The sequence below is a fragment of the Leucopleurus acutus genome, assembly GCF_964270905.1.
Source record: "Leucopleurus acutus genome assembly, chromosome: 2".
Taxonomy (NCBI): domain Eukaryota; kingdom Metazoa; phylum Chordata; class Mammalia; order Artiodactyla; family Delphinidae; genus Leucopleurus; species Leucopleurus acutus.
Window position 1 is genome coordinate 176,230,784 of NC_139143.1, and position 27,299 is coordinate 176,258,082.

Consider the following 27,299-nt stretch of genomic DNA (forward strand, 5'->3'; position numbering starts at 1 on the left):
ATTCCCATTAGCTTTGTAGATATTTAAAAATTTATTTTCCTCTCTGGCCCAGTAACTCCACTTCTGGGAATCTAGCCTTAAGAAATGATCTGAAGGCAAAAAAAAAATCTGTGTACAAAGATATTTGCCACTGAGAAGCTTGTGATGATGATGATAACAACTAATATTTACTGAGTGCGTATTATATTATGTGCTGAGCACTGTGCTCCATGTTTACATATATCATCTCAAAGTAGCCACAAAAATGAAGGTGGAAGGTACCATTCTTACCACCATCTCACAGGGGAGACAATGAGGTGCAGAAGGGTTAAGTCACTTACTCAGGGTCACAGAGCTACCAAAGAAGTCAGGATGCAAATCCCAGTAATCTTGATAGTCTTAACCATTATGCTACATGTGCCCCTAGACATGGGCATGAGTAAGACAGCATAAGTATACTTATGATAGAAACTACATAGCCTTAAAAAAAATAGAATTCTAGGGAGTGTTCTGAAATGTGGAGGAGAATGTTTATGTTATATTGATAAGTGGGGGAAATGGTAAAATATGGTAGAGTATCTCAACATTGTAAAAATAATGTGATAGATAAAATATGTCAATGTGTTTAATACTGAAATTATCATGTGGTGGGATTTGAAGTTTTCTTATTTCTTAAACTGTTCAAGTTTGTATAAGTATATATTATTCTTACAAGCTAGTTAGAAAGTTCTCTCATTTCCCAAATAGCCTTCTTCTGAAAACCATTTCATTCTCAAACGTTCTGGGACGGGGGATGATTGGCTAGAGTTGGGTTGTTTTTCAAAGGGATAGTCGCAAACTGGCTGGACACGAGGGGTGGTTAATTCTGGGCACTGCTGGGACCGAACAGCACTCCAGTGGGAGTGGGGACGTCAGGACCTGAGTTCCTGCTGCTCACACGTGTGAGTCCATCTGCTCCACAGGTGTTCACAGGTGGCACGTGACAGCCCCGGGAAAGCCACACTTCTAGACCCTGAACCACGGGAACATCACGGGGGAGCTTAATGGAGAAGAAATTCTTAGATTTCCGATCCTAACTCCAGAGATATCGAGAATCACTGATTTGTGACAGCTAGTTTCTCTTTCACAACGGCCTTTCTTAACATTGTCTTATCTCCCCCGCCAGCAAGGAGCCAAAAGGGTGTTTTAAGCTATAATTTTCTGTAGGAGTGGTTCCAGTCCAGAGAGTCAATAATTAACTAATACCTGTGGTGCTCGGCAAAGCAGCTAATTTCTGCAAATTCTCCAGCAGAAGGCCCAAGTTTGGGAATGTCATCTTCACAGCCTGAAGGAGTTTTACCAAACTCTCAGCGCTCAGGGTCTTCTCTTCAGTCATTCTGTGCAACAAATTTTCTATTGTCTCCTTGGGTGTTCCACCCTCACAGCAATTCAGAATCACCTGCAGTGGCAAGCAATCAACCCGACACCAGTTACTGGAAATTCTAAGTGCATTTGACACACCACTGGAAAGACCAGCAAGACAGCATTACAAACCGCCCCGACTCCAGGTCCTCTTCTGCTTGTCTCTAGCGCTAGTTTTGTCATAGTCTCTTCCTTATTCTGGTTCAATAAAAATCCAAAACATTCTCCAAGCAAACAGCTCCATGAAAATCTTTCTTTCTCAATTGCAGGTCTGTGCATATTCTTTGCCTCTGACAGTTTGCATTTTGTGAAAATATTCTTACGCTAGGCCTATATGATAGAGCAAGCAGCTTACATCTAAGCTTTAGATTGAGTTTGTTCAGACACTAAGATTGCAAAACTGACTGGCAATTAATAAATACAGTTACAGTGTTTTTCATCTCTGTTCAGTCAAGTACATGACAGTGGCAGAGGCTGAAAGTTCAGAGCAATTCTATTACTTTACTTCCTTTTACTTTATTTGCATTGCAATTTGAATACCCGGATACTTCATACATTTGTCTGTGGCCTCCAAAATAATAGATTTAAAGTGCACTTCAGGATAATTTTTCTAGCAGATTCCTCATTATCCAGCCCTCTCCTCCCCAGTGGCCACATGCACCAGCTCCAGTCACCATCCCACAGTTCTACCCACTTGTTCTTCCCTGGTATGCTAGAGGGTTTTCTGAGTCAAGAGGGCACAGGCCTCCAGCAAAAGGTTGAAAAATCAAACACCTGACAGTTATTTTAAAGATATTTTCCAATCACAATAGAACTAGCCTTAATGGACTGCAATTAAATATGTATAACTTGGCTCTTGTGGATAATGCAGGGGATTATTTCAATACATGTAATCTACAGTAACTGAATTTTGAACTTTCCTTTGGGAAAATGCCAGCTCTCCGGAGAAAGAGTCAAGCAGATGGTCACAGTAGCATGCCAGAGGACGCTATTATCAAATTACTTCTGTTTTAAAATAATAAATTTAGCTATAAAACCAAATTGGTTTTATATATGTAAAAGAAATATCTATATTACATATATGAAAGGCATGTGTATATTATAAATTAAGTTGTCACATACCTTGTCCATACAGAATATAGTCTTTCTCTTTGTTTAAGGTCTAATATATATTAGATTTCTACTAAATGAGCTAAAATTTAAAACTTAAGGGCTTGTATCTAAAAATCATACTGATTTTTGTGCTATGTCTTAGCTCGTAAACAATAAACTGATACAAAACGAGGCAGCCAGATACTGTAAAGAGTGGGTATGAACTTTAAAGCCGGACAGGCCTAGTTTGAAATCCAGTTCTAAAATGTATGGCCTGTGTGACCTTGGGCAATTAAGTCTTTAAACCTTATTCTTCTCATCTGCAAAAGAAGATAACAATACCAACTCTTGCACTGTCAGTATGACAATTCTCTAAAATGAAGTTGCCATTTGTAGAGCTGAGCAAAACTCCTAGGACATATGTGATTGTTAATAAATGATAGTGGTTATTGATATCATTAGGAAGCAGGATGCACAGTGGGTAAGAGATGTGCTTTGTTTAGAAGTCTGGGTTCCAATGCTGGCCCCAAGCAGCTGTGCCTTTGGGTACGCTGCTTACCATTCTTAGCTTCTGTTTCTCATCTTTAAAGTTAGGGTATTAACCATAACTTCATAAAGTTGCTGCGGGGGTAGAATTTAGTAATGCTTTAAAGGTCCTCAGTACGTTACTTGGCACACAGTAAACAATAAATAAATAAATAAATGGCAGCTATAGCAATTACTATTCTTGTATCTGTTTCCAATCCTGAAGTGAAAAAATGCCTATTTACCCCCAGAACCCAAGGTATGTTTACAGAAGGGCCATGGTACCTATGATTAGCATCATTCCATAAGAGAGAAAAAGTTCCAAAAGGCCTGAGAGCATGTTCCACATGGTGTAAAAACCCTGTGCCTATGCGATCAACATTCACCTCTACACTCCTGCTTTATTATTTTGCTTCAATTTTCATGAGAAAGAGTAGCCTAATGAAGCTCTGGTGGAACCCCAATCCTAAGAAGTGTTTTTGTGATTTACAACTAATTTAAGTTCTTCTGCTTCAGCCCTTTCTGTCAAGTAAACTGAAAGTGACAGAAGAAAATGACAGCATGGTCTGCCTGGCTGCAGGGAATGGGGCTGAGTTTGGGCTCTACCTATAAATGCTATTTTTATCAAGATAATGAAACAGTTCAAAGGACACATTCAATCTAGCTAATAAGGAAAAAGTCTGAATGAGTAATTGAATGAAATCACTAAACGAGGAATGAGATATTTCTAGAGCTATAAGCAACTTACTTAAACTGAGTGCCTGAAATTAAACTTAATCTGAAGTCTAAGGAGAAAACAGGGGTTTAATCTTATTCTGTTCATATATTATCTTTCTCAAGAAGTGCAAAGGAGTTAAACTTTTAAAAACATAACTTGCAAAATACAATTTTGAGATTAAAGGTTTTCCCATTTTATATGAAAAAAAGAGCAATATAAGATCGAGAAGAAGAAAATCTAGGATCCAGTCCTCACTATCAATCCAGTACGCAGCCACCACACCAGTGGTTTCTAAACATTTTCTCTCCTGAACATTTAAGCCACTTCCCACAGTTTGATACCACAAAAGTTCTCTGTCCCTATTCCTTCCTTCCAGATATAAAAATATTTTTAGCACAAAGTTGAAATCATAACACCAACAAATACAGTTATCTAGTTGATTTGAGAAGTCATGCCAGCAGTTTTATGAGGATTTTAGCAGCTGGCTGGTGGGAGTGTAAATTGGTACAACCTTCCTGAAGGGCAATTTGGCAATATATATCAAACACTTGAAAAATTTTACTCTCTATTCCAAAATCTCACTTCTTAGAAATTATCCTGAGAAAATAATCTGAGAAGTATGCAACAATTTGTGTGTAAAATGTTCCCCTGTAACATTATTTATAATAGCAAAATATTGAATAGCAAAAACTAAGAAACAAATGCCCCAAAATAATTAATGAATTATGGTATATCCATTAGACAATACAATGCAGCTACCAAAATCCTTATGTAGGTATGGAAATATATTCACAATATATTCAATTAAAAAATAAAGTTACAAAGCTATATGATAATCCCATCCCAGGATGATTCAAATGAGAAAAAGTGGGAGCACATGTTCCAAAATGTTAGTAGTGATCATCTCTGGGTGGTGAGATGGTGGAAGATTTGGACTTTTTTCTTTCTGCTTGTTTTCCCAATTTTCTAAAGATGAACAGTGTATCATTTCTGTAAAAAGTGTCATAACAATTAGAAATGTGCCTAAACACTTTAACTCTTGGGGCAAATGTTTTATATCAAAATCCCACGGAGTCAGAGCAGGAATATCCAACCATCCACGCATCTAAAGATGTAATGTTTGACTATAGTATGCAAGGCACTCAGCAAGCTGGTGTAGCGGATACACGGAGGTATGAAGCAAGAACCTGAGCTTCAAGGTGCTTACTATGTAGTATGTGAAGAAATACTGCAAGGTAAAAAGTGCTCGGTGTCACAAAAGAGGTTTAAAACAAGTGCTGCAGAAAGGAGGAAGAGATACTCGACAGTTACCCTTTTCTCAGAGCCAGTCAGGAATTCCTCCTCGCCCGTTTCCAGGAGCTCCAAAATAGGTCTCAGCTGTGTTACACACCGGATCAGGTCCTCTTTGTGTTCTAGTAACAGAACAGACAAGGTCTTTCCCTCCTCTGTGCTCCCTGGGGGAGAAAGAGCTAGAGACGAACAAGAGAAGCTCGTCAATTTGAAGAAAATGGCAGCATGGTTTGTCAAGAGAGATCTAACAGAATAGTAAAGTGATTCTCAGCCAATTCTGAGCACCCGAATGCAGAATCTCCTTTTGGAGAGGAAAATGCTTTATTATTCTGTTTAAACTCTATGAAAGGAAAAATGTTTCATGTATCTGTCGAAACACAAAGCTGTAAAACCAGCCAGAGGTTAACCTCTGGTTGGCAAGGCCACTGCTTTGTATCTAACCCAAACGAGAGAAACTTCAGCCTTTAAGTGCTGTCAGCAAACCAGTTCACCGTGGGCACTCAAAACACTGATTTGGATGTGTGGCTTTCTGAAGGGCAGGAGAACACTGATGGTATTCTCCAACTCCAAGGTGTCAGATTAGTTAACTAGGGGGTAGAAATGAAGACTCAAATTCAGTTTGTATATATTAACATGCAGTCTCTGGAACTACAGGTAGAATTTATGTGAAAATCACTTTAACAATAACTAAGCCATTGAAGAAATGTATCACTGGAGCAAGCTTTACAGCATCTGCCCAGAATAAAATTCAGTCACTCAGGTGGATAAGGTTTCTCGTACCTTTTGGCTGCACTGCTTCTACAGCCTCTGGCTGTCTGTCTAACAGTGTTGTCTTTACCGCAGGATTAGAATCTTGGAACAGCCTCAACAGGGACACGACAGTCTGAACATCCAGGCTCTCACTTCTTACTTTATCCAGGATTCTCTGGAATGCTGACTGTCCTTCTTCACCCACAAGACATCCCATTATGGTCTGTAGAACACAAGTGCCCAGAAAGACAGATTAGCCAGCCACAAGAACTCCATGCTCCTTGGATTTGGCAAGTGGGCCCTCAACAGTTTGATCCCCACCTACTTGACCTTTCTATGGCATTTGACGGTGCTATCACCTCTACAGCACAATTCTCCTCTGACTTCTTGACACTGAAGCATTTTGGGTAAGAACTCACCTTTCTGACCACTCTTTTTCTGCCTTCCTCACTGGCTCTTCTTCCAAATCCATAAGCAAAAGCAGTACCTAAGACTGGTTTCAACTCTTTATTTTTTCTCACTTTATATACTCTCCTTTTGAAAAGCTCTCACACATATAGCTTTAACTATCACCTTTATGAAGACAACCCTGAAAACCAGTGCACTAATCTTGAACTCTGTCTCAATCCAGAGCCACAGTGTCTGTTAGATGTACCTTATCCTCCATGGGTCTCAGCACCATATGCCTAAAACCCAACTCCCTTCATGACTTTTCAAAACCTAGAGCATTAAAATATCAACAACTCCAGGGGTAAAATAAACAACATTAGCATTCCTTTCTTCCGTCTGACAGAGCATCTCTCACACAAATGGAAGGAATGCCAACTGGAAGGCAGAATTAATATCTCTATTTCAGCAATAATGAAAAATCTGGTAATTGAAACTTAATTTCATGAGTATAGTCTTATGTATAATCTTTATATTTCTACTTGGCAAAACTACAACTTACCTCTGATGTTTTTTAGTGTCGATACTATAAAAGAAAATATTTTCTCATGAGAGTCTTTAGAGAGCAAAAAGGTTTTCTAGACACACACATGCACACACAGCCACATACACAACACAAAAGGATCTCTTGAACATGTACACTGGCAAAGTTCACCTAGACAGTTATTATATATTCTGACAGTAATTATATGTTTAAAATTGTTGTTTAGAGGCACTTTATCTCCTTCTCTCCTCCCAAATAAACAGGATTATAAATGAGTTAGACTTTGTATTTCTTGAGTTTGTTCTAGCTTGTTTCCTGATCAGAGAGCTAAGTTAAACTTAAAAAAAAGGTTCCTATGAATTTTGGTCATCTCCAAAAGTAAACATAGATAAAACACAATTTAATAATCCTTATTAAGTTTTTATTGGAATAAGTAACTTCCATGAACATAAGATAAACTCATTTTGTCTCTATTTTAAAAATAATAAACAAATGAGATAAAAATGTAAGTTGAATGCTTAATTCTCTTTGGTCGCATTTATTCATGCTTTCTTGCTTTTATTAGTTGGCCTAAAATCTCTTTAGAATGCCTCTTCCCTGACAGCAGTAGGGACCTGAGTAGGCAGCCTGGGGTTCCCAGTATGCCTCCAGGTTTTCATGCCCTTGAGCGGAACCTAATGACTTGCTTCTAAGGAAAAGAATATGGCAAATGTAATGGGACACCACTTGTGAGGCTAGGTTACTGTGACTTCCATCTTGCCCATGTGTGGACTCCCTCAGTGTCTTTCCTCTATGGGATGCAAGCTGCCATGTTGAGAGGTACCCTATAGAGAGGCCCATGTGGCAAGAAACTCACATCCCCGGTCAACAGTCAGTGAGTGAGCTTAGAAAGAGACACTCCCCAGCTGAGCATCGACATGTCTGCAGCCCAGGCTGACACCCTGAGTACAGCCCTGTGACAGACCCTGAGCCAGGGACTCAGGTAAGCTATGCCTGGATTTCTGACCCACAGAAACTGTGAGGTCATAAACGTTTGTTCTTTTAAGCTGCTAAATTTTAAGACTAATTTGTTCAACACAGGAGTAGGTATCTATATTATAAAGACCCACTATTGCTAATGCCCTTAGTTTTAAACCTGTTTCTTCCTCTTTATTCTCCATTTCTATCCTCCCTCCCTCCCTCCCTCCCTCCCTCTTGTGCACTTAACTGATACAACATACAGCTATCTCATTCTATCCTAGGCCAGTTTTCTTCCCCCCGAAGCTCTCTGAATACCCCAGATCCACCTCTCTCAGTATCCAATTTGTCTGGCATTATCATTTGAGCCAGTGGGGAAGAGAAGCTTTCATCAATGGTGGCATCTGATGCGCTTCTCATTATCCTCTGTGCTGTTTCCTCCTCTGCAGAACTGCTCAGCAGTGAAATTAAAACATTTGTTAACTTCATTGCTCAGCAGTGACACCAGGGTGACCATCTGGGAAGAGAAGCGGGGGTAGGCTGATGAAAGGGCCAGAAGGGAGCAGACAGCTGCCTGGAAAGCCCTGCTCTCTGCTCTTTCTTCCAGTACCTACTGGGGACCTGCACCAGAGCCAGTGCTGTAGCTTACTCTACCAGCCCCCTAAGCTGCCTGGGGTTCCACAGTGGAGTGAGCCCTTTTCTGAAATAGGCGATCTGACTAAACAGAAGGGTGTCACATATTGCAATAGGCTGGAATTCACTGATTGCTATCACATAACAGAACTCTAAGAAATGGACCAAAACAGTGTTTTATTCTTTAACCAGACATTTGGAACTCCTTTGATTCTTAGAGTTAAAGGTACTTCAATAAATTTGTATCAATTCATGGTCACAGAAGTACTCAAAGTACTTTTATCTATGAGTGAAATATAGGTCAATATGTTTAAAGATGGGACAGTTTTCTTTCCCTCTGTTATATGTGAAAAAACCATTTAATCTTTCCCTTACGCTCAGATCTTTTAATTGAATTTACTTATTTTCCCAACCATTTGCCTACTGCCTTCGGATTTGTCTTTGTTACACTATATTCTTGTTCGCTCATGCCTTCCTGAATGCTGAGGGCCAGGCAATGGCAATAATGAGACAGACCACAACAGCTCAATACCATCCCAGATACCGTGCATACTTGCCATCTACTTTACTACTTACATCAGATCCTGGAGGCATTACTACGACTACTTAAAGGAGAGTCAGAGAGGTGAAGTAACTTGCCCAAGTTTGCATGGCTAGTGAGCAGAATACCCTGATGAAACACTGAGCTCATTCCAATGATCTGGCACACCTTTCACCCAGTTCCATCTCCCAAACTTCGAGTGTAACCAAATCCATTTCACTGGATTTTATTGGACTTACTAGAGTCAACATCACTTGAACACTGGGTAGCATCTAGACAATCTGTACCATTCCTCCTGGTCTCACTGATTAGTGAAGAGACTGGTATACAATAGGTGATTAATAAATGTTTGTTTAACTGAATGAAATTCCCTTCCCATAAGACCACTAACCCGTCTAGCTATAGCTGCATATCTTAGATTTAATAATTAGCAGAGAGGAGATCTGAAAAAAACAACTTAAGTTCATCTCTCATAGACCTGTAAAGTGAACCCTATCCACTCACTTCTCAAGAAGGTTACCCTATACTGTGTCAGTGAACACAGTCCACAAAACACAGACCTACAGGTCTTGACAAACCTCTGAAGTAGTAACACAGATGAAAACATCAGATTCACATAAGAGCCTTCACTGTTGTTTGCCTTTGAAACAAAGTTGAAGGAAAAAAGGATGCTACCAGGTCTTCAGCTTTGGGAGTCTTTCTAGAACTTTAGGTGAAAAGTGGATCAAACAGCAAGGAAATCAATAGTAGAAAAAGTTATCTCCTTATTCTAGTCAAACACTCACCTTGCTATCTACACAATTAATTAAAAGCAGGGACACGGCTAGGAATAAAGCAAGTAGACAATTAAAAGTTCTAACATAAAAGGTGTAAAAAAGTATAAGTTTGCCTTTAAATACAGGTTTTACTCAGCTCAGCCAGAAAGCCTCTTAGGTCAGTATCAGCTTTTTCTAATGGTAAGAGATACTACACTGAGATACAGACAAGGGGAAGCCACTTTCCCATCCCGGCACCCAAGAGATTTCTCCTTAATCAGTTTTGGCTTTGGTTTCACGCAATTCAAGCTGCCCAGATTCTTCTCATATTGCTGCAATCACTGCTCAGGGAATGGCTTTGCCACCTTTCATCATTTATCTCAGGAAATAAAATAATCAGGACACTGGTTCATGATGTCCTCCCTTAACGCAATCCAGGTCAGGTACATACCTCATATCTGTTTTTAAGAAAAGGAACAGGCTGGTCCATCTCAATCAGAACATCACTCACAAGCCTTAACAGGCCTCAAAATTACACACCTAAGTGTAGATTATAGTTAACGTTGAGCCATCTTTTTAATTTATGATGATGAACCAAATAACAGCCAACAACAACAAAAAACATTCAAAGCTCTCTGGGAGCTAAAGATGTATAAACAGAACAGTGACAAACAAAACCCCCAAACAACCTTTACAACTGTAGCTAAAATGCAGAATGATGTTCCAAGTGAACAGTTCTAATAAATACGTTCGACACTGAAGTCTTTTGGGGATTCCTGTAGTTGGGTGACTTCTGTATACACGTCTCAAAAAATTACATACGTGGCAGGATTTCTTTGCTGTCAAGACATTCTGTAAGGATAGGGATCCAGTCTTATTTATGTTTATTTTCCTAGCAACCAGCTCAATGCCTGGCACATACCAGTTGCTCAGTAAATATTTGCTGAATCAAGGAGAAAGCAAAGAATAACACTTGGGAAATGCGTATTCAGCAGCTACTCAAAACACTGAGAGCTGTCAGCATAGACACTGTGACATCTGCCATCATACATTAAGAATTTTGTTAAGCCATTAACTTCTCCAGCAATGCTTCTCAAAATGTAGTCTAGAGATACCAAAAAAGCAGTCCACGGGGAACTTGTTAAAGATGGAGATTCCCAAGCTCTACCACAACGTAAGAATCAGACTCTGGAAATGCGGTCTGGAGGTGTACATTTTAACAAATCCACCATTTTAACAAGTGCATCATTTTTATATATACTGAACTGCTGTTCTAGAGACTGATGGCTTTGTATGAGACACTACACCTGCAGTTCAGGAAGCTACTTCCAAGGGTAATGGTATCTATCTGAAAGCATGACTTAAGCAAACTAAGCTTAAAACATCAACAGCAAACCATCTCATGTCAGAGTAAGTGACCACGGCACTAGGATATTATAAGGCATTAAGTGAAAAAGGAGTTTCAAGACTGACTGAGTCTAAAAATGACTTTTTTTTAAATGACTTTTTAATTTTTAATATTTTTTTAAATTTTAATCACTTTATTTTATTATTTTTTTCTTTCTCTCTTTTCTCCCTTTTCTTCTGAGCCGTGTGGCTGACAGGGTCTTGGTGCTCCAGCCGGGTGTCAGGCCCGAGCCTCTTAGGTGGGAGAGCTGAGTTCAGGATATTGGACCACCAGAGACCTCCTGGCCCCACGTAATAGCAAACGGCAAAAGCCCCCCCAGAGATCTCCATCTCAATGCTAAGACGTAGCTCCACTCAACGACCAGCAAGCTACAGTGCTGGACACCCTATGCCAAACAACTAGCAAGACAGGAACACAACCCCGCCCATTAGCAGAGAGGCTGCCTAAAATCATAATACAGTCACAGACACCCCAAAACACATCACCAGACACAGTCCTGCCCACCAGCAAGATCCAGCTTCATCCACCAGAACACAGGCACTAGTCCCCTCCCCCAGGAAGCCTACACAACCCACTGAACCAAACTTAGCCACTGGGGACAGACACCAAAAACAACGGGAACTACAAATCTGCAGCCTGCGACAAGGAGACCCCAAACACAGTAAGTCAATCAAAATAAGAAGACAGAGAAACACACAGCAGATGAAGGAGCAAGGTAAAAACCCACCAGACCAAACAAATGAAGAGGAAATAGGCAGTCTACCTGAAAAAGAATTCAGAGTAATGATAGTAAAGATGATCCAAAATCTTGGAAATACAATGGAGAAAATACAAGAAACGTTTAACAAGGACCTAGAAGAACTAAAGCGCATAAAACAATGATGAACAACACAATAAATGAAATTAAAAATTCTCTACAAGGAATCAATAGCAGAATAACTGAGGCAGAAGAACAGGTAAGTGACATGGAAGATAAAACAGTGGAAATAACTACCACAGAGCAGAATAAAGAAAAAAGATTGAAAAGAATTGAGGACAGTCTCAGAGACCTCTGGGGCAACATTAAATGCACCAACATTCGAATTATAGGGGTCCCAGAAGAAGAAGAGAAAAAGAAAGGGACTGAGAAAATATTTGAAGAGATTATAGTTGAAAACTTCCCTAATATGGGAAAGGAAATAATCAATCAAGTCCAGGAAGCATAGAGAGTCCCATACAGGATAAATCCAAGGAGAAACATGCTGAGACACATATTCATCAAACTATCAAAAATTAAATACAAATAAAAAATATTAAAAGCAGCAAGGGAAAAGCAACAAATAACATACAAAGGAATACCCATAAGGTTAACAGCTGATCTTTCAGCAGAAACTCTGCAAGCCAGAAGGGAGTGGCAAGACATATTTAAAGTGATGAAAGGGAAAAACCTACAACCAAGATTACTCTACCCAGCAAGGATCTCATTCAGATTTGACGGAGAAATTAAAACCTTTACAGACAAGCAAAAATTAAGAGAATTCAGCACCACCAAATCAGCTTTACAACAAATGCTAAAGGAACTTCTCTAGACAGGAAACACAAGAGAAGGAAAAGACCTACAATAATAAACCCAAAACATTTAAGAAAATGGTAATAGGAACATACATATCAATAATTACCTTAAATGTAAATGGATTAAATGCTCCAACCAAAAGACACAGACTGGCTGAATGGATACAAAAACAAGACCCGTATATATGTTGTCTACAAGAGACCCACTTCAGGCCTAGGGACACATACAGACTGAAAGTGAAGGGATGGAAAAAGATATTCCATGCAAATGGAAATCAAAAGAAAGCTGGAGTAGCAATCCTCTTACCAGACAAAATAGACTTTAAAACAAAGACCAGGGCTTCCCTGGTGGCGCAGTGGTTGAGAGTCTGCCTGCTGATGTAGGGGACATGGGTTCGTGCCCTGGTCCGGGAAGATCCTGCAAGCCGCGGAGCAGCTGGGTCCATGAGCCATGGCCGCTGAGCCTGCGCGTCCGGAGTCTGTGCTCCGCAACGGGAGAGGCCACAACAGTTAGAGGCCCGCGTACCGCAAAAAAACAAAAAACAAAAACAAAGACCATTACAAGAGACAAAGAAGGACACACATAATGATCAAGGGATCAATCCAAGAAGAAGATACAACAATTGTAAATATTTATGCACCCAACATAGGAGCACCTCAATACATAAGGCAAATGCTAACAGCCATAAAAGGGGAAATCGAAAGTAACACAACAATAGTAACACCCTACTTTCACCAATGGACAGATCATCCAAAATGAAAATAAATAAGGAAATAGAAGCTTTAAATGACATATTCAACAAGATGGACTTAATTGATATTTATAGGACATTCCAGCCAAAAACAACAGAATACACTTTCTTCTCAAGTGCTCATGGAACATTCTCCAGGATAGATCATATCTTGGGTCACAAATCAAGCCTTGGTAAAATTAAGAAAATTGAAATTGTAACAAGTATCTTTTCTGACCACAGTGCTATGAGACTAGATATCAATTACAGGGAAAAATCTGTAAAAAATACAAACACATGGAGGCTAAACAGTACACTACTAAATAACCAAGAGATCACCGAAAAAGTCAAAGAGGAAATCAAAAAATACCTAGAAACAAATGACAATGAAAACACGATGACCCAAAACCTATGGGATGCAGCAAAAGCAGTTCTAAGAGGGAAATTTATAGCAATACAATCCTACCGCAAGAAACAAGAAACATCTCAAATAAACAACCTAACCTTACACCTAAAGCAATTAGAGAAAGAAGAACAAAAAACCCCCAAAGTTAGCAGAAGGAAAGAAATCATAAAGATCAGATCAGAAATAAATGAAAAAGAAATGAAGGAAATGATAGCAAAGACCAATAAAACTAAAAGCTGGTTTTTTGAGAAGATGAACAAAATTGATAAACCATTAGCCAGACTCATCAAGAAAAAAAGGGAGAAGTCTCAAATCAACAGAATTACAAATGAAAATGGAGAAGTAACAACTGACAGTGCAGAAAAACAAAGGATCATGAGAGATTACTACAAGCAACTATATACCAATAAAATGGACAACCTGGAAGAAATGGACAAATTCTTAGAAAAGCACAACCTTCAGAGACTGAACCAGGAAGAAACAGAAAATACAAACAGATGAATCACAAGCACTGAAATTGAAACTGTGATTAAAAATCTTCCAACAAACAAAAGCCCAGGACCAGATGGCTTCACAGGTGAATTCTATCAAACATTTAGGGAAGAGCTAACACCTATCCTTCTCAAACTCTTCCAAAATAAAGCAGAGTGAGGAACACTCCCAAACTCATTCTACGAGGCCACCATCACCTTCATACCAAAACCAGACAAAGATGTCACAAAAAAAGAAAACTACAGGCTAATATCACTGATGAACATAGATGCAAAAATCCTCAACAAAATACTAGCAAACAGAATCCAACAGCACATTAAAAGGATCATACACCATGATCAAGTGGGGTTTATCTCAGGAATGCAAGGATTCTTCAATATACGCAAATCAATCAATGTGATAAGCCATATTAACAGAGTGAAAGATAAAAATCATATGATCATCTCAACAGATGCAGAGAAAGCTTTTGACAAAATTCAACACCCATTTATGATAAAAAACCCTCCAGAAAGTAGGCATAGAGGGAACTTACATCAACATAATAAAGGCCACATATGACAAACCCACAGCCAGCATCATTCTCAATGATGAAAACCTGAAAACATTTCCACGAAGATCAGGAACAAGACAAGGTTGTCCACGCTCACCACTATTATTCAACATAGTTTTGGAAGTTTTAGCCACAGCAATCAGAGAAGAAAAAGAAATAAAAGGAATCCAAATTGGAAAAGAAGAGGTAAAGCTGTCACTGTTTGCAGATGACATGATACTATACATAGAGAATCCTAAAGATGCTGCCAGAAAACTACTAGAGCTAATCAATGAATCTGGTAAAGTAGCAGGATACAAAATTAATGCACAGAAATCTCTTGCATGCCTATACACTAATGATGAAAAATCTGAAAGAGAAATTAAGGGAACACTCCCATTTACCAATGCAACAAAAAGAATAAAATACCTAGGAATAAACCTATCTAAGGAGACAAAAGACCTATATGCAGAAAACTATAAGACACTGATGAAAGAAATTAAAGATGATATAAACAGATGGAGAGATATACCATGTTCTTGGATTGGAAGAATCAACATTGTGAAAATGACTCTACTATCCAAAGCAATCTACAGATTCAATGCAATCTCTATCAAACTACCAATGGCATTTTTCACAGAACTAGAACAAAAAATTTCACAATTTGTATGGAAACACAAAACACCCCAAATCGCCAAAGCAACCTTGAGAAAGAAAAATGGAGCTGGAGGAATCAGGCTCCCTGACTTCAGACTATACTACAAAGCTACAGTAATCAAGACAGTATGGTACTGGCACAAAAACAGAAATATAGATCAATGGAACAGACAGAAAGCCCAGAGATAAACCCACGCACATATGGTCACCTTATCTTTGATAAAGGAGGCAAGAATATACAATGGAGAAAAGATAGCCTTCCGATAAGTGGTGCTGGGAAAACTGGACAGCTACATGTAGAAGAATGAAATTAGAACACTCCCTAACACCATACACAAAAATAAACTCAAAATGGATAAAAGACCTAAATGTAAGACCAGACACTATAAGACTGTTAGAGGAAAACATAGGTAGAACACTCTATGACATAAATCACAGCAAAATCCTTTTTGATCCACCTCCTAGAGTAATGGAAATAAAAACAAAAATAAATAAATGGGACCTAATGAAACTTAAAAGCTTTTGCACAGCAAAGGAAACCATAAACAAGACGAAAAGACAATCCTCAGAATGGGAGAAAATATTTGCAAACGAAGCAACTGACAAAGGATTAATCTCTGCAATATACAAGCAGCTCATACAGCTCAATATCAAAGAAACAAATAACCCAATCCAAAAATGGGCAGAAGACCTAAACAGACATTTCTCCAAAGGAGATATACAGATTGCCAACAAACACATGAAAGGATGCTCAACATCACTAATCATTAGAGAAATGTAAATCAAAACTACAATGAGGTATCACCTCACACCAGTCAGAATGGCCATCATCAAAAAAATCTACAAACAATAAATGCTGGAGAGGGTGTGGAGAAAAGGAAACCCTCTTGCACTGTTGGTGGGAACGTAAATTGATACAGCCACTATGGAGAATAGCATGGAGGTTCCTTCAAAAACTAAAATCAGAACTACCATATGACCCAGCAATCCCACTACTGGGCATATACCCTGAGAAAACCATAATTCAAAAAGAGACATGTACCACAATGTTCATTGCAACTCTATTTACAATAGTCAGGACATGGAAGCAACCTAAATGTCCATTGACAGATGAATGGATAAAGAAGATATGGCACATATATTCAATGGAATATTACTCAGCCATAAAAAGAAACAAAATTGAGTTATTTGTAGTGAGGTGGATGGACTTAGAGACTGTCATGCAGAGTGAAGTAAGTCCAAAAGAGAAAAGCAAATACCGTATGGTAACACATAAATATGGAATCTAAAAAAAAATGGTTCTGAAGAACTTACAGGCAAGACAGGAATAAAGATGCAGGCATAGAGAATGGACTTGAGGACACAGGGAGGGGGAAGGGTAGGCTGGGATGAAGTAAGAGAGTGGCATGGACATATATACACTACCAAATGTAAAATAGATAGCTAGTGGGAAGCAGCCACATAGCACAGGGAGATCACCTCAGTGCTCTGTGACCACCTAGAGGGGTGGGATAGGGAGGGTGGGAGGGAGACGCAAGAGGGAGGGGATATGGGGATATATGTATACATATAGCTGATTCACTTTGTTATAAAGCAGAAACTAACACACCATTGTAAAGCAATTATACTCCAACAAAGATGTTAAAAATAAATAAATAAAAAATTTTAAAAAAATACTGAGTTAATGTATCAGCAAACAAAAGCAGTCGTCACCTACTGAGCTCCTTCTATGTGCCTGCCGTTTTAGTGTGAGTTTTACATAAATCTTAATTAATTTCACAATGACCCTATGATGTAGGTGATAACACTACCAAATTTTACAAATTAGGAAATTAAGGCTTTCAGGTATTAAGCTGCTGAAGCTAACAATACTAGTAAATGGTAGAGCTGGATAGATAAATGGTATGTCCATACAATGGGACCCTGCTCAGCAATAAAAAGGAATGAACATGCAACAACTTGGGTGAACCTCAAAATAGTTATGCTGAATGCAAGAAGCCAGACCAAAAGGAATACAGATTATATGATTCCATTTATAAAACACTCTAGAAAATGCACATTCATCTAGAGAGAGAGAAAACAGACAAGTGTTACCTGGGAAATAGCAAGTGGAAAGGGGCAGGATGGACGGATTGCAAAGGGATGTGACAAGATTTTTAGGGGTGATGATTATGTTCACTATCTTGATTGTGATGATGATTTCAGGTTTCAAAACTTAGCAAACTATAACCTTTAAATATGTACAATTTGCTGTACATCAATCATACCTCAAGCTGTCTAAAATAAAGTGAGAGAGAAAGAGAGAAGTACAGGGCCTACATACAAAGCAGTACCTCCCCAACTCTATATTTAATTTAATCTTACGTTCTTAAAGTATTTTTCCTTTTTTCTTTCTGTAGCTGAACAATTTATTATAGAATAAAACAGAATCAGTTTTAAATATAGCTACCAAGTGATTTGTAGTGCTCTTACTCTGACCTCTAAAACCGAGGAAGAAATAACATAAGCCTATAATGATCACCAACAGTGAATCAGTGTTATTGCAAAGTACTATTAACGTTATTGCCATCAAATGATTAGGACAAGCAGTGCGGGGGGAAATGTTGAATGAATCCCTGTACAGCAAACATTTCTTGAACACCTGTATGTGCCAGACACTTTTAGGTACACGTGTTGGGAAAAAAATGCATAAGGCACAGTTTAAGTTAGTACAGAGGTGACACTAATAACTTGAGTATTGCTGATCTAAGGAATGATGTTGCTCCTCTGTAACCAAAGTTAAGTGGAGAGGAAGTCTTAAGAGAGAAAATGAAGAGGTGTGTCTATAAGCTATCGAGGTAACAAACTAGTGACAAAATGATGGATTGAACAGCTAAGAGAACATCCAAGTGCAAAAATACAAAACCATAATGTCCTTCAGCATAATCAGTACAAAGAGTATCAAGGATTTACCACTTGAAACCTCCCCTAAGAGAGTCATCAGGGTCAGCCCAGTCTTGTAAACAGCTTATCTCTCAAAAAAACAATTTAGAGCCAACTGTCGATAAACCATGGTTAAAGTAAATACTTGATCTTGAATTTGTTTTTTAAAAAGTAACTTGCTATGAATCAGGGAACTATTTAAATAGTAGAAGGCATTTATTGCTTGGATTAATAGTAAATAACAGGGCTCCCCTGGTGGTGCAGTGGTTGAGAGTCTGCCTGCCAATGCAGGGGACATGGGTTCGAGCCCTGGTCTGGGAAGATCCCACGTGCTGCGGAGCAACTGAGCCCGCGAGCCACAATTACTGAGCCTGCGCGTCTAGAGCCTGTGCTCTGCAACAAGCGAGGCCACGATAGTAAGAGGCCCGCGCACTGCAATGAAGAGTGGCCCCCGCTTGCCACAACTAGAGGAAGCCCTCGCACAGAAACGAAGACCCAACACAGCCATAAATAAATAATAAAAAAATTAAAATTGCAACCTCCCTTTAAAAAAAAAAAGTAACTAACAGACACTAAATTGTCTACAGCAACATGGGAGGCCTCCCCACACTAACCCCTCAGTCAGATGAGCAAGACTACAGGGGCAGCGCCCGCTCACTCTGCCAGCACCTCTCAGAATGGGAAGCATGGCCGGAAGAAAGGGGAAGCAAGGGAGTCCTAAAGTGGCAGTGCAGTCAACCCTACAGCATCAGGTGTGAGGAACTGGGTAGTGAGGGAGCCCACAGGTGGGGATGCACCTCACTGAGATAATGAAAAAACAGAAAACGTCAGCTAAGAAATAGAGCATGATAACCATTTGACAGTTTTCTGTCAGGTGATGCCTATGTACCTTTATACATACATGACATACACGCATCATTTTTATCCCTTTGGGAGGCAGTAACTCAATGTGTAAGAGGAGAGCTCTAAAGTCAGAATGCTTAGGTTTGAATTCTTGCTCAGAGCTTAGTTTTATGAGCTCTGCAACCTTGGCCGAGTTACATCACCTCTTTGAGACAGTTCTTCTCATCCATAAAACAGTGATAAAAAATAATAAAATAGTATCCGCCTCAATGATTTTTGTGAGGATTAGATGAGATAACATATGTATTGATACCAAGTGTATCAAGGTAAGAATTCAATAAATGTTCACCATTATTGTTTTTATGTCTGAAAATGACCACTGCATTCCTAAACACGATGCAATTTACTGTGTAAGTCCATATTAAATCCTTTTCGTACCATGTTTTGAGTATTTATTGTTGTTTGGTTTTTTGTTTTTATTACTTCATCTCTGATTTGGGGTTATCCATAACTACCTTCTGCCCCATTTTATTCCTGATTAATCAGGAGGAACTGGTAAGCTCAGTTAAGTATCCTGGATCAAAACCGGTTGTAAGCTGGGATCCACCTAGTGATCAAAATATAACTTCGTTTTGAAAGTCTCTTACCTAGCACTTTTGCATGACTGTCCTTTAGGGGATAAATGTCAAAAAAAAAAAATTTAAAGTTTGAAAAAAATTGAGATCCTGATAACTGATCTGCTATCCTGAGAACACTAAACCAGCAAACAAATAAAACTCGTGGTACCTACCTCCTTCTGTGCACCTTTAATTTCTGAACATTCTTCTAGTCTTTTTAAAACATCCTGGGTAATCAAGAGTGCATCTGAGAAGATTTTTTCATTTTCTAGAAGAAAATTCAGCTGGTAATGCTTCCCCTCATACTCTGAATGTAAAACAAAACAAAATTTAAAAAATCAGTGATTGATTACTTGAAATAATTTTTAAAAGTTTAAGCTGTCTGAGAACCTTTAGGTCATGTACTGCATTTGTAAACAAAACAGCTAATGTATCAGTTATGAGTAATAGCAAACAGCATCTCTAATAGCTTCCTCCTTTGTGCCATCATCATCATAGTTAAAATAACGGGTAAGAATCAAAGATGGTACATGGTTATTTCAATACTGCTTTTCTGCTCTGTGGTTCATCTTCAGGCTTGCAACACTCAAAACCACAGACACTTTTAAAAGAAGAATATCCTAGTACAAGTATTGCATTGGATTTTGGTTTCCAATCTAACAGTGATCTTTGATAAATTTATCAATGAAACAAACAAACAAACAAAAAAATCAAAAAGATCACTGAATCTAGTAACTGACAACGGAAGGACAGATTACAAAACAACTATTAAATGAATATTACCTGATTCTGGGCTTGCTTCCTTTGCCTCACTAAAGGTTTGTACAACAGGAGAAGGGGAAAAATCTTCAGCTGTCAGAGGAGTCTCCACTGGGGTGTCTGCATTCCCCTGAATCCCCTGGGCAGCGGAAGGATCCACACTCATCTCTTGCACAACCGTCTGGATCACTTCCCCCACCTCGGCTTTCACAGGGCCCCCTGGAGGGGTGGAAACATCCGGGGAAGAATGAAGCTCTCCAGCACCCTCGGAGGAAAGGATTTCTACTTCAGGCTTCTCCAACTCCTTCCTGGATGACTCTGAGGATGGTGTGGAGACATCCCTCACCACCTGACCCTGAACAGAGCAGTTTACAAGGCTAGCTAGAAGATTTTTACAACTAACAGCCACATCAAACATCTGTAGGCTGTCGGCTAAGGAGATGATTTTGGAGAAGTTGTGTTTGCCCACAGGTAGTTTGCCAGTGTACATCATTTCTAACAAGAGGGCAAACTCCTCAGGGCTCACGACAGATGCATCGATGGAGATGGTGTCTGTGTTGTCCAGCAGGGTTTTGAACAGGAGGCTGGCAGCAGCCAGGACAAGTTTGTGGGCCCTGAAGTAAATGGTACCAATGGAAATGGTGCAGTCACAGAACTGCTGCTCCTTGCACAGCGTGTAGAGCTGCTGTAGCAGCTGCCGGCTATAGTTGGGAAGCTCCATCGCATCAGCTCTGTCTGAGGACTTCCTTTCCTCTCTTCTTCCAGAATCACTTTGTGAGGATCAGCACTAGATCCTGGAAAAACCCCAAAAATGCCATGTTAATACTTCATAAGCACACAGGGAAATGCCCTGAATGAAATATGAAAATGAACAGGCAATTCACTGGTTCATTCAGCAAATGCTGCTGAACAGGAAGGGGTACTGTGCCAGGTATACTGAATTAATCATGATAATAACTGGCATGGGTTTAACTGCATGAACAGGACTATGCTTAGTGTGTCATCTGGATGATCTCATTTGATCCTCACAAAAACTCACTGGAAAAGTACTGTATCCTCCCCATTTTATACATAAGACTGAAGCTCAAAGAGACTGAGAGAACCAGCTTAAGGAAAAACAGCCATTAAGTGGCATACCCATGTCTCACTGATTTCAAAGCTGTAAGTAACTATATTGCTACATGCATTCTGCTCTCAAGTTCTCAGCCAAATGAAGGAGACATATAGATATATATATAAACAGATTTATAATACAATGTCCTCATATTACTTGACCTATCTGCAGCCCTGAATACAGGTCGTCATTCCCTCCCCTTTAAAATGCATTTTTCACTTGATCCTGCGCTCTCTGGTTCCTTTGCTGTGTTCTCTGCATCACTTTGGCCTCTAAAGTTTGCTGTGCTCCAGGACTGTCATCTCACTTCTTCTCTCTCATCTGATTCCATACCTTTGAAATAGCTAAATGTTGAGAGCTTTTAGATTTGTATTTCCAGCTCAGCCCTTTCCTCTGAACTGCAGACGCACACTTCCAACTACCTATTGAACATCTCTAATTGGAGGCCTGTTAGGTTTCTTAAACTTAAATCCAAACTCCCCTGCCATCTTCCCCACTTCACAGCAATTCTGTCCCTTCTAGTTGTTCAGACCAAAAACCTAGAAATCATCCTTAACTCCTGTTTTTACTCATATCCCTTACCCAATCCTTTATAAATCCTGTTGGCTCTACCTTCAAAATATATCCAAAATCCAATCACTTATTACTACCTCCACTGGTTCTACTCTGGTCAGCCCAAGCCGCCATCACCTTTTATTTGGATATTGCAACAATGTTCTAACTGGTCCCCCATGCCTCCACCCCTTCCTAGCCCTACCCCTACCCTACTCTATCTTCAACCCAGTAGTCAGAGAGATCTTTTTAGCACATAGCCATATATGTCACTTTGCACAAAAGCCTCCATGGTTCCTGGTCTCAGAGTAAAAGCCAAAAGCCAAAATTCTTACTCTGGCTGTCATTAGCTCTAAAACCTCATCTTCTGCCTCGCTCCCCCTCACCCATTCTGCTGTAAGCACCACGCCTTCCTTGCTGATTGTGGAACACCCTAAGCATATTCACCTGTAGGTTTCTTCACATGTGTGCATGGCTCACTCTCTCACTCCCATCAGGACTCTGCTCAATGGCCACATGATCAATGAGGTCTTCCCTGACCATGTTCTTTATTTTATTTATTTTTTAATGATTTAGAACATTTAATCAAATCTGACCATGTTCTTTAAATAGCAACCTCCTCTCCAACCACAGAACATTCCATCCCTCTTACTCTATTTTTTATCATAGCCTACTGACACATATTTTTACTTACTTATCATGTACCCCCCTTCACTAGAATATAAACTCCATTAGGGAAGGAACTTTTTTTTTTCATCATCTGCTGCATCCCAGTGCTTAAAATTCTGCCTAACACAAACACTCTTGGTTAGTTGGTGGAATGAATAAATGAATGGCAGGAAATGTAATGATAGAGATTTGTACTTAGAAGCCCAGTTTGGGGAATAGGGATATCCAAGAGTTACAGTAAGGTTTTTGTGGAGGAGCTAACAGCTAACCTGCCTTAATAAGTGAGCAGGCACTGATGAGGTGAAAAGAGTGGGAGAAAAAGGCACTCCAAGCAGGGAAGCCTGCGTGAGGCACACAAATAAGAAAACATCACATGGCAGGAAGGAGGTTTAGGAGGGGATTATAAGGAGTTCAGTGATACTGAACATATAGAAAGGGACAGGGAGTGTCAGGAGATGAATCTGGAGAGGCAGGCAGAGGTTCTGGCCACAGAAAGATACATGGGCCATGCTTAGGAGCTTGGATTTATCCTAAAGACAATGAGGAGTCAATGAAGGGTTTGAAGGGCTTTAAGCAGGAAAGTCACATGGTCTTTGACATTTGTCAAAATAACATTGGTTGCCTTTGTTACCTTTCCACTCCACCACTATTCCTTATTTTCCCACATTTGAAACTGACAAATAAAAATAAAAATGAAAATATTTCCAAGTTCTGGTTTCCAGGTTTCTGGTCTGGCATGGAAGGAGCTTAAAAGTCACCATTCTAACTTGGCAGGTAAAAAGGCAAACAGACGGAAAAATCAACAACTCTTCTTAGCTCTGTCAGAGAAGTGAGGTCACAGGGCAAAACTACTGCTCCCAAAATTGGAGAGACTGGCAGAGAATCACAACTTCTCAGAGCAGAAACCCACCAAGAGAAATCCATGGGAAGCAGTGCCAGAATAGGAAAACTAAACCTAAGTTAACGAACTGATGGAGGCTCAGGGTGGACAAGTCTGAGAGTTAAAAACTCCAGAGGGACAGAGTCATAATTTTGTGAGTTTTAACTCCAGGAGCTCTACTGGGTACTCAAGTGAATACTGGGGGGAAATTCCCTTCTGCTTCTGTCAGGAGGAAGGAGAAAGTAACCATTTTAAAATATGACAGAGGATTCTGTTCTTCTCAACAAGGCCTAGTATCAGAAGAAACTATTTTACCAGAGTCTAACCTAACTGGAGGAAAGGAAATACCCAACGTCAGCCCACTCTAGCCATCCTGTACCACTTAAGGAGGTGGGGAGGGAGAGACTGAAAAGTATCAGTGAAGTTCACAGTCCAGGGGCACAGACTTACCAAAAGACTGAGACCTAATGATAGGTCTATAAAACACACTTCCTCCCTTCACATCTTACCACCCCATCACTATAGTTATACTTACCACAGTTCCTTTTACCCAGTACTTTATGTCTCCCTTTCAAGAAAAAACTACCAGGCATACTAAAAGGCAAAAAACACACTTCAAAGAGACTGAACAAGCATCAGAACCACAGTCAGATATGTCAGGAATTATCAGACAAGGAATTAAAAAAAAAAGATTAATAAAGGATTTAAAGGAAAAAGTAGACAACATGCAAAAACAGATGGCAATGTAAGCAGAGAGATGGAAATTCTAAGAAAGAATGAAAAAGAAAAGCTAGAGGTTAAAAACACTGTAACAGATATAAAGAATGCCTTTGATGCACTTACTAGTAGACTATATATGGTTGAGTAAAGAATCTCTGACCTTGAGGATATAACAATAAGAAACTTCCAAAACTGAAAAGCAAAGTGAAAAAGGTCTGAAAAAAACAGAACCAATATCCAAGAACTGTGAGACAACCACAAGAGGTAAAACATATGTGCAATGGGAATATCTGAAGGAGAAGAGAAAAAGAAACAGAAGCAATATTTGAAGCAATAAAGACTAAGAATTTCCCCAAATTAATGTTAGCCACCAAACCACAGGTCTAAGAAGCTCAGAACCCCAAGCAGGATAAATGCTCTTAATAACTATACTTAAGCACATCATATTCAAACTATAGAAAAATCAAAGTTTAAAAAACAAATCTTGAAAAAAGCCAGAGGAAAAAGGACCTTTCCTTCAGAGAAGCAGATAGGAATTACATCTAATTTCTCCTCAAACAACCATGCAGGCAAGAGAAGAGTGGAGTGAAATATTTAAAATGTTGAGAGAAGAAAACAAACTACCAACTTAGAATTCTACCCTGAAATTTTTTCCTTTAACAGTGAATGTAAAATACTTTCCAGACCAGCAAGGTTGAGGGACTTGCCTGCCAGTAGACCTGCCTTCCAAGTAATGTTAAAGAAGTTATTCAGAGAGAAGGAAATGATAAAGTACAGAAATATGGATCTACATAAACTAATGAAGAGCACTGAATAATGAATAGGTGAAGGTAAAACAAAAATTGACATAGATAGCAGTTTTATTTTTTATTCTTAACTGACATAGATAGCAGTTTTATTTTTTATTCTTAACTGACATAGATAGCAGTTTGTTCAAAATAATGACAGCAACAATGTATTTGATTATGCATGCTTATGTTTATACAGGTAACCCTTGAACAACACAGGTTTGAGCTGTGAAGATCCACTTACATGTGGATTTTTTCAACACTAAATACTACAGTACCACGTAATCTGCAGTTGGTTGAATCCACAGATACAGAGGGCTCACTACAAAGTTATATGCAGATTTTTGCCTGTGCCAGAGGTCACTGTCCCTAACTCCTGCATTGTTCAAGGGTCAATTCTATATGCTTATGTATAAATGAAATGAATGACAGCAATAATACAAGGGAGAGAAGGGAAGGATTAAGATTATGTTATTATTATTATAAGGTACTTATAATACATGTGAAGTGGTACAGTGTCATTTGAAAGTGGATTTAGATTAGTTGTAAATCTACTGCAAACTATAGGACACCACTAAAATAAGTTTTAAAAAGAAGTATAACTGATATGGTAAAAAGAAGTGAAAATGGAATCACGTCAAATGCTCAATTAAAACTACAAAAGAATGAAAAAGTATGTTAGACAAAAGCAGGAACAAAGAACAAGGGCAACATACAGACAACATTAACAAATATGGTAGATCAATGCTCTAAATATACTAATTAAAAGACAGATTGTCAGAGTGGATCAAAAAACAAGACCCACTCTGATGCTGTCTACAAGAAACTCACTTAAAGTTGCATATAGATTAAAAATAAATGCATGGAGAATGATATACCATGTTAACAGTAATCAAAAGAAAGCAGGGGAGCTATATTAATTTCAGACAGAGCAAACTTCAAGTAAGGAAAGATATTAGGGATAAAGGGGAGTTACTTAATGAAAAAGGGGTCAATACTCTAACAAGACATAATAATCCTTATTGTGTAGGCAACTAACAAAAGAGCATCAAAACATGTAAGGTAAGCTGAAAGAAATACAAAGAGAAATAGGTGCATCACTATTATAGTTGGAGACTTTAAACACCTCTCTATCAGAAATGGATAGAGCCTGAAGGCAGAAAATCAGTAAGGACATCGGTGAAGTTAATGGCACCATCAAGCAATTGACTATAGACTACTTCATCTACAGCATATTACATATTCTTCTTAATATCACATGGAACATTCAACAAGATAGACCACATTCTGGGCCATAAGTTACCTTTCACAAATTGAAAAGAATAGAAACCATACACTCTGTTCTCAGACCACGATGGAATTAAACTAGAAATCAATGACAAAAAGATAGCTGGAAAAATCTCCAAATACTTGGAGATTAAACAACACACTTCTAAATAACACATAAGAAGAAATCTTAAGACAAATTCAAAAATATTCTAAACTAAATGAAAATGTAAATACAACTTATCAAAATTTATAGGATGCAGCAAAAGCAGTGCTTAGAGGGAAACTTATAGCACTGAATGCATACATTAGAAAAGAAGAAAGATCTAAAACCAATAATTTAAGCCTCCACTTTGGGATACTAAAACAAGAAGAACAAAGTAAATCCAAAGTAAGCAGGAGAAAAAGAAAATAGTGGACAAATAAATGAAACTGAGAAAAGGAAATCAAGAGAAAAAAAAAACAAACCTAAAAGCTGGCTCTTTGAAAAGATCAATAAAACAATAAGCCTCTACCAGGCTAACTAAGAAAAAAGAGAGAACACAGATTCCTAATATCAGAAATGAAAGAAGGGACATCAGTACAGATCCCATGCACAATAAAAGGATAAAAAAGGAATAATATAATAATATGCCCACAAATTTGATAACTTTAATGAAATGGATCAATTACTTGAAAGACACAATCTGCCAAGACTCACACAAGGAGAACTAGACATCTGAATAGGCCTAATCTATCAAAGATACTGAGTCAATAATTAATAACTTTCCAACACTTGAAGCAGCAGGCCCAGATAGGTTCACTGGTAAATTCTGCGAAACAG

At 38.8% G+C, this 27,299-nt stretch overlaps 1 protein-coding gene across 5 annotated transcripts in view; it reads right to left on the minus strand.

Moving 5' to 3' along the window:
* Positions 1–27,299, minus strand: part of ZBTB40 (zinc finger and BTB domain containing 40) — a 77,981-nt gene that overhangs the window by 21,449 nt on the left and 29,233 nt on the right. For 4 of the 5 annotated variants that reach the window (XM_082833327.1, XM_082833324.1, XM_082833325.1 and 1 more), the window contains 5 exons: positions 20,512–21,281; positions 19,902–20,035; positions 5,786–5,978; positions 5,027–5,184; positions 1,225–1,417 (listed from right to left, as the gene is read on the minus strand). In XM_082833327.1, the coding sequence (XP_082689453.1) occupies positions 1,225–1,417; positions 5,027–5,184; positions 5,786–5,978; positions 19,902–20,035; positions 20,512–21,208 (1,375 nt within the window). In that variant the 5' untranslated portion in view covers positions 21,209–21,281. The remainder of the gene's footprint in view (positions 1–1,224; positions 1,418–5,026; positions 5,185–5,785; positions 5,979–19,901; positions 20,036–20,511; positions 21,282–27,299) is intronic. The other variant, XM_082833328.1, reaches the window with a different exon arrangement.